Source organism: Cyprinodon variegatus, unplaced genomic scaffold, assembly GCF_000732505.1.
Source record: "Cyprinodon variegatus isolate N-32 unplaced genomic scaffold, C_variegatus-1.0 Scaffold1085, whole genome shotgun sequence".
Taxonomy (NCBI): Eukaryota; Metazoa; Chordata; class Actinopteri; order Cyprinodontiformes; family Cyprinodontidae; genus Cyprinodon; species Cyprinodon variegatus.
In genome coordinates, this window is record NW_015151538.1 from 129905 (window position 1) to 138799 (window position 8895).

Genomic DNA, 8895 nt, shown 5'->3' on the forward strand with positions numbered 1-8895 from the left:
TAAATATGCTTTCCTCTAAAATACTCTTTTTCTTTGCTGTTCTACTGCTTGTATATATATATATATATATATATATATATATATATAGCTGTATGCCTAATTGGAATATTCTACATATTAGCATCCGCAGACATTAGTTGATTACCTACATCATATACAAATAGCATAAAAACAGTCCCGTTATGCAATAAAAATCTATACCAATGCACAAAATGACACATACACTTATACAATGGTAATACAGACCCAATCAAATAAATGTAAAATCTACATAATGTTTGGCTTTAATCTACAGATGGTTTGTAAAATTCAGTTTTCCCGAAACATCTGGATCTCTTTAATGTTCTCTGAGAAAAACACTTCTTTCTAATGGATTTTGCAGATGTTAATAATCATAGTCTGTCATATGTAATTACTTGTGTTACTTTTTTCTGTTAACCTACTTTGATGATGACTGTTTTTTATTTTTTTATTTTATTTTATTTTATTTTATTTTTTTTTTGTGGTAGCGACCAGAGCTGGAGAAATAATTGAGCTGAACTATATTGAGAGCCTGATTTCTATTTGCTGTATTTTTCTCTCATCATGTCTCTTGTTTTGTTCTCTGACAGATGAGAACAGTGAGTCAGAAAGCGACACAGAAGAGAAACTGAAAGGTGAGAGAAAAGGAGTACGGTATATTAAGAAACCAGTTAGTGCATGTCTTGTTATTCAAATATGGAATAGTTTTGTATTTCCAAGGTTTTTTAGTAGTCACAATCCACTTGCATTTATAACCATGTGCTGTTGACTTTCATTAATGTATCCTTGCATGTGTGTTTGCTTGCTTGTGAAGGATGTTCCAATGTTAACTAAAAGGTTTGTCCCCCATCAGCTCACAGCCAGCGGCTGGTATCAGTCCAGTCCATGCTGAGGCAGACGGGTCGGTACAGGACCTTGGAGAGGGATTTAATGGAGCTACAAGAGAGGAAACTCTTTGAATATTTCATCGTTGTTGCACTCCACAAGACCAAGGCAGGAGTCCCTTACCTGCCAGAAGTCACACAGCAGTTTCCTCTGAAGGTAAAACAGTATAGGGAGGATTCTGAAGACAAATGTGCTGCTTTACACTATTTTGTTGTTATTGTTTATTTTAATAGACCTTAGTTTGATAATATTTGTAGGTATTTCTAATAAAAGTCAAACAAAATATTGTTCTAGAATTTTTCTGATCACATTCTGACTAAGTCAGGTGTGATTTTTACTTCATTTGCATCAAAAGGAGAAAAATAAGGACTTTTTTCAAAGTCTTCTGAAAATGCATGTAAAATATTTGTCATCTTTTTTCTTAGAACAGTTTCTAATGATGTAAAACAACCACACTTACAATCTAGGTCTAATCAAAGATAAAAAATACATAACAGTATTGATATAAAAGTCTCTTTTGCATCCCTCTGCAAAGGGATATTTTATTATTTTTATTTGCACTCTCTATTTATAATAATAATATTATAATAATTGAACTTTATTGAGCTCACATTAAGCCATCCCATCAAGGAGCAGTGGGCTGCCATCGTTGGGCACCTGTGGAGCATTGTGGGGTTAAGGGTCTTGTTCAGAGACCCAGAGTGTTTGTGGGAGTGGGGCTTGATCTCAGACCCTCAGGATCCAAAGCTCTATGACCTAACCACTAGGCCACCACTCCCCTAATATTTCAACTTTATTGATCTCACACCAGAGAAATGTATCTCTGCATTTAATCCATCACCTTGGGGAGCAGTGTGGGGTTAAGGGCCTTGCTCAGAGAGCTAAAGTGGAGGCTGTGGGGATCGAACCGGGTACTTGCAGCCTTCTTATAACACAAGCACACTGCTCTTACCCACTAATCCAACACTCTAGCTGAGGTCTGCTTGTAGGATTATGATATAATCCTGCAGGACACTAATGGTTTTTCTGTCTAGTGAGCCAATTTTTGTGCTAATTTGGCCTTATACTTTAGTTGATCCATTATCAGTTTTTGTGTTATCTTCTAGATTTCCATTCTAAATGTGCTTGTGTTTGANAATTTTTGTGCTAATTTGGCCTTATACTTTAGTTGATCCATTATCAGTTTTTGTGTTATCTTCTAGATTTCCATTCTAAATGTGCTTGTGTTTGAAGGCCATGCAATGCCCAAATACTCAGAATCTCAGCTGTTGACAATAGAGTCCATGATGGTCTTTGCTGCAAGTCAAACCAACCCACATTCCTAGTTATAGATTCAGTACAGTTTATCACATTGTTATCTGGTATTTCTCCCAGTTAACATTTCACATTTAGATGTTTTTAATGGAAACACGATGACAAACCAAGATGCCTCTCTTTGCTACAGTTCCCAGTCTCTCAGTATTTATAGTGAAGAAAAAGAAGAGATAGAAAGTACTTTATCTTTATCAAACCATCTGAGACACAAATAAAAAACTCTTTAACGGATTGGTAGGATAACCAAATATTGTGCTTCTGATCATTTTTTAAATTTCTGTACAGGATATTCCCCTGCTTGATAAATACACTTCAAAGATTTTTATATGCTACTGCAATATAAAATATTTTTTTTCAATTCTTTTCTTACACATGAATACAGCCAGTGATTTATGTTTAATGCTTCCAGGAACATCAAATGTAATCTGTAGTATTTAATGAATTTAACACATTTCTCTTTCATTCAGCTTGAGAGGAGCTTTAAGTTCATGAGGGAGACGGAGGACCAGCTGAAGGTCATCCCTCAGTTCTGCTTCCCTGATGCTAAAGACTGGGCCCCAGTCGACAACTTCCCCAGGTCAGTCCAAGTCTGAGCGCTGCCAGGATATGCTGCATCAGGAGAAAAAAAAAAGCTCACTTCAGTAGGATTTCCCCCTTAAGTGGGAATAGCTCAGCTGTTTTTGTGGCTAGTAACCACCTGGCTGTGAAAGCCTTAAAGAGATGACTGAGCAGCTTGTCCAGGTTACACGTCGATCTTTAATCACAGGGGACAGAAAAAGACATATTCACAGGAGCTGGAGTGTTTAACCTTCTCACTATTTGCTGTTTAAAACTGTCTGTTATTGTCACTGCCTCCACTCTGAGGAGCAATTACGCGTTTCTAATGTTGATGGATAATAATCACCTCAACAAAACTGTCTGACAGGTGAAAGGCTCCTAAACAGACATACAGTCTCATATGACTGAGACTTTCTCAGGTCAGGAGGGTCATTTAAAAGGGAATGACAACCTGTCAGCTATCTATCTATCTATCTAGTTCTCTTATTTCTATGTTCTCTGTTTTACCTCCACACAGTGAGACGTTCTCATTTGTACTGACTGGTGAAGATGGAAGCAGACGGTTTGGCTATTGTCGCCGTTTACTGGTACGCATAAAAAAGTCTCTTTAGCTTCTTTTAACTGTAGGTTTGTTTTTTTGATGATGAAGTTATTAATCTAAAATCTACTGCCTCTAATAGATCTATTGAAATTGTGTTTTTTTTCTGTTGGAAAAGATACAAACAATTTCTGTTTTTATTTGTTTTATTGTGAAAATGTGTCGTGTTTGCAGCCAAGTGGTAAAGGCCGAAGGCTCCCTGAGGTCTACTGCATCGTCAGCCGCCTAGGTTGCTTCGACCTCTTCTCTAAGGTAGTTGGAGCCACTTAGAAGAAAGATGAACATTTTAAATCATTAATCAAATTTAAAAAGAGATCTGTTTCATCGTATTAATCATTAAATACTATTTTCTCTTATCTTTTGCATTCTTAAGTTTTTCAAATTGAACAACTATGACACATCATTTCTATACCCCAGGGAAACAGGAAGATGTGGATTAAAGCTTCCTCGCCACTCTGATACAGTTATATGGAATAAAATTGACTTTTATTCAACCCAAATCATAAAAGCTTGATTCCTTTAAAATGTTTAGTGTGAAATTTTGCCACTGCAATTAAAAATTAATAAAATTTTACAGTTATTTTACACATCTTTCCCATGGTGCCAATTATGTGAAAGGGGCTTTACTACTGTATGTTCAGACCTACTAACTACATCCAACTGCTTGGAGGAGTACAACACATTAAACCTCACATATGCCAACCCAGAACCTGCCCCTATTAAAAGCGTACCACCCTCGGTGCTGACAGAACCCCACCCGCTCTCTGCCCTCTCTTCTCTCGCTCTGAACCTTGTCGTTTTGGCTGTAGTTCAGCAGCACATATGAAATGCAGATGGCGTGGTTGCTACTGTGGAAAAAGTTCCCTGTAATGAGTTTTGGATTCATCTGCTTCCTTCACTGTGTTCTCCATACGGTTGAAGGATATTAATTTGTATAGATAAATAGTCGCGGTTTTACTAAATTAAAAGGAAGCACTTTTTTAAGCTTTGAGGGAATATGGATTGGGGGGTATTTTAGATGTTAATGTATTACAAGCAGATTTAAAATCTTGTGGCTGTTTATTTGGTGCACATTTATAAGCCATTGGAGTGCTGTAAAAATTATGTTTTTCTTAACCCTTTATAGGGCACTCAGTGAAATACTTGAAAATGAAAAATTTAAATTAAGAGCATTATTGGAGGACAGGAAAAGACCCTATTAATTTTGTAACATTTAAAATATATGTATATTTTGATGGTAAGAACCATGGTCAGTGTAATAACCCTTAAATATAAAAAAACAAAGTGCTTTTATAAAAAAATTATGAAAAACTCACAGAGTGAATACATTTACTTGTTTTCATATAAAACACAACCATAACAAGATTAATGCTGATAGAGGCATTTGTGTTTTGTACTTTTTGAATTGGCTTATTAACTTTTTTACTTTTCAAATAGCTTTGTTATGTTTTTACTTGGCCTTTTACCTTTTAACCTAACTTTTAAACATAATTTGCAGCAGGTAACATATCATCCAAGGGCTCATTTAATTGATCAAATGCCAAAATGATGTGTACTGCGAAGTAGCAATATCTTTGCTGAATGGCTGATATAAATCTTGTGATTCTAGACCTCACTGATGGATGGGAGGGGGTCTCCATTTGTAAGGGAATGCAAGCGATCAAAATGGTAACTTGCTCTATAAAGGAGAGCTTTAAAATAGGCTTATTTAGGATTCCAGCTACATAAAGAAGTTGGACTTATATCCCCTAGCAACCCATAGTAACCACATTTAATCATATTCTTTGAATTTGGCAATGTCTCAATAGAAACAAATGAAAGAAGAAAAATTTTAAAAGTAAAATTCACAAATTCTTCTAAATGATAAATCAAAATCTTATCCCATCTAGAAATCTATGACAATAACGATAAACAATAGAATAAATGCCCGCCCCTGTGGGCTGCTCAGTGTAGGTTATTGGCACAGTTGCTTTGCAGCAAGAGGGTCTTGTGTTAAAATTATGGTCTGGATTCTTTCTGCATGGGGTTAGCGCATTCCCACAGTGAGACACATGAGATGCATGACCTTCCACCATTTCCTGGTGGAGAACCATAGCCTCAGACTTGGAGGAGCTGATCTTCATCCATGCAGCTGCAAACTCACCCATTGCATGCTGTAGGTCTTGGTTAGGGGGAGCCAGCAGAACCGCATCATCTGCAAGTGGCAGAGACAAAATCCCTATTACCCACTTTTTCCACTTGTACCAGCTCAGTGATTCAGTATAGGTCGATTCACTTTTTCCATTAGTTACTGTTATGTTGATCAGTTTATATTTTTAGTCCCTGCTTGCTTGTGGGTCTACATCAGAGGACTGTTTTAAAAGATGAATCAAACTGATCTGATCTGAGTAGGTAAGGTACAAATGGAAAACTGGAATATGAGCTGGAATCAGTCTTCCTTAGGTTTTTGTTTATCACTGAATACATATAATTAAATCTAAAATAGATTAATCAGTGTATGATTATATTGCTGCATTTGAACTATGTTTGCAGGGTTTTAAGGTCCTTGATTTGGCTCCTTTTGTTATATTTCAGATCCTGGATGAAGTGGAGAAGAGGAGGGCCATCTCTCCTGCTCTTGTTCAGCCTTTTATGAGAGGCATCATGGAGGCTCCCTTCCCGGCACCAGGAAGGACCATTACTGTCAAAAACTTTTTACCTGGCTCTGGAACCGAGGTGCACTAATGCAAATTTTTCTCAAGTGATTCACTGCAAACCCAATTAAAGTGTAAAAGAAATATTCTTTTGATAAATATGTTACATTAATGCCCTTCGATTTACTTTTTCACAGGTCATACAGCTTTGTCGGCCGTCCGATTCCCGGCTGGAACACGTGGACTTCGAATGTCTCTTCTCTTCGTTGAGTCTCCGTCTGCTCCTCCGAGTTTTTGCCTCTCTATTGCTGGAGCGCAGGGTCATTTTCACTGCTGACAAACTTAGGTTGGTTCTAGCGAGAAAAAAAAACGATGGAGCATGTTATTTTCTTTATGTTTGGACATTAAATAGTGCCTAATGTAAATAAAGGATGGGTATAATGCTGAAGAAAGTAAAGAATTGGAAGAGAGACCTCAGGATGGCAAAAAGATCCCAACCGACTAAGAGGAAGGAATGTTGTTGTGTTATGAAGTCACCTCAGGAAAAATCAGCTCTTCAATGGAATATGGTCATGGATGCCAGACAGACTGCTTTGAAGCATAACTCCAGTTACAGAGTGCTCTGCAATGTTATAACACCCACAATATCCAATGAGAGTTTTTCCATCCAGTCTGCGTCATAGATACACCCCCCCACTGGGATTCAACTGTTTTTATTTGGTCTTAGTGAATTTATCACTGCCCTGCATGAAGCTCAGATATATTCTAGCTTTAGTACAACTATAACAACTATTTCCTTTGACCTTAAATTCTGGTTTAAAGCACTTTTGAAATATGTTAGTGCCATCCTGTGGTGACAACTATAATTTCTAGATCTATGTTTCTGGATTTGTAACAGTTTTCATGTGGGAGGTTTAGGGGAACCTTTTTGTATATATTGTAAAATATATAAGGATATTCTTATACTGTCTATTAACTTCATAAAACATATTTAACAAGTTTAGGAGGCATTACTTGAGGATATGAACTAGTGTAATGTAAAAAAAATTAAAAGCATTAAATGCTTTATCTGTTACTTGGCAGTAATAGTAAAGTTGCATATCACACAGCAAGCTGCAGGATATTTAAACACAGAAGACTTTACTTTAACTTTTAATAAAGCATACAGACTGCCATGTCATGCAAAATTTTTGAATCCATTTAAGTTTTTATTTCAAGACTTTTGTCAAAAAAAAAATGCATACAGGCTTCCTGCACACATTCAGCCAAATAGCATTTTGAAGGTTATGGCTCAAACACACAAATTTATTGCTCAAAACTTATTTTGATATTTGTTCACTTGATTTTAAGGAATTGGTAGAACGCATTGATAGCTTTGTCAGGCATTTAGTTAAACAAAGTAATGCTGTTTATAAGAAACTAATAAATCTTAAAAGATAATTTAGGAATTTGATAAGAGCTGTGATTTGGGTAAATTAAATATAATTTGATTTAATTCTTGCCACTAGATGACAACAAAGAGCTTTTAAATGTAGCTTTTTGTATGTGTTGAATATGCAATAACAGGAAATACTGCTAGACACAAATAGTCTTGGCAATCTTATGGTTTTAATGCAAAAATCTAGTCTCAGCAGAGATAAGACTGAGGCTTTTCCAAAAGCATTTCAGATACCTGATATTTGCTTGCTATTTCCCAGTAAAATTTTTTTTATTTTCTATCCATTTGGGATCATTAATTGTTGTTTGGGATCATTAGAGCTTTTGCTCTTCTCCCTTTTTCTATCCCTTATGTTCAATGTGCCAGGATTACTATCTGTAAAAGGGGCCTGTTGCTGCTAATACTAGCAGACTTTAGTTATTGTTTTTGACAAATAGCTCATTCTTTGCCTAATCTGGATATTTTACTTTTATTTTGAAGGCATCTGTCCCATGAGTGGGAGTAGCCGCTCATTTTAGCAAACGATTATGTTTTGGCGTTTATGTGTATCTTTTCTCCCCCTGCATTATGATGTTGAAACTTGAGGTTTGGTTTGTCCCAGATTGATCCAAAACACTACGATATTATTTTTAATTTTTCTAAGTTCTGACCAACTCAAGAGAGCGGTCAAACAAATCACTTCGAGATATTTTGCTATACTGTAGGTATTTTCATTACTATAGGCACCATTTTCTCTGAGCTGTTTTATAATCTAGTATTAATTAATCTGGGAATTTTGAAAGGTATAATCTAATTCTGCATCCCATCTTTCCACAGCACGTTGTCGCAGTGCTGTCATGCCGTGGTGGCTCTGCTCTACCCCTTCACCTGGCAGCATACATACATCCCCGTGCTTCCACCGTCCATGTTGGATATAGTCTGCACTCCGACTCCTTTCATAGTGGGCCTGCTCTCCAGCTCTCTACCTCGACTCAAAGAGTTGCCCATAGAAGAAGTAAGTCATGACTTCTCTCCTTTGTGGTGCCCTTGGCTTTGAGGATTTCCTTTGCTGAACAATAACTCAGGAAAATGACATCACTCTCCCCGTTTCAGGTCCTGGTGGTCGACCTTGGCAACAGCCGCTTCCTACGTCAGGTAGTAACTACAGAAGCAAAGAGAACAATTTTAAAATCACTAAATAAATTAAGTAAAGAATGCAAACTGAATTTATCTAAATATTAAATTGTTGCTCCTCAACAGCTGGATGATGAGGACTCTATTCTTCCTCATAAGCTGCAGGCAGCTCTTGAGCAGGTGCTGGAAAAGAGGAGGGAGCTGGCATGTGAGAAAGGAGACCTGCCTGATGGTGATTTAATAAATTTATATTTATTATCTATTATGGTACTGAAAACCTGAGAAGAAAAAGGAAATGGGTATCTCTTTCTTTCTGCAAATAGAGATTGCCAGTA

The 8895-nt window shown here is 36.7% G+C and overlaps 1 protein-coding gene across 2 annotated transcripts in view; it reads left to right on the plus strand.

Moving 5' to 3' along the window:
- dennd2a (DENN/MADD domain containing 2A) overlaps nt 1-8895 on the plus strand; it is a 46632-nt gene that overhangs the window by 34146 nt on the left and 3591 nt on the right. For both annotated transcript variants that reach the window (XM_015400238.1, XM_015400239.1), the window contains exons 8-17: nt 612-656; nt 875-1062; nt 2688-2797; nt 3296-3365; nt 3551-3628; nt 5951-6091; nt 6207-6355; nt 8264-8441; nt 8540-8581; nt 8687-8792. In XM_015400238.1, the coding sequence (XP_015255724.1) occupies nt 612-656; nt 875-1062; nt 2688-2797; nt 3296-3365; nt 3551-3628; nt 5951-6091; nt 6207-6355; nt 8264-8441; nt 8540-8581; nt 8687-8792 (1107 nt within the window). The remainder of the gene's footprint in view (nt 1-611; nt 657-874; nt 1063-2687; nt 2798-3295; nt 3366-3550; nt 3629-5950; nt 6092-6206; nt 6356-8263; nt 8442-8539; nt 8582-8686; nt 8793-8895) is intronic.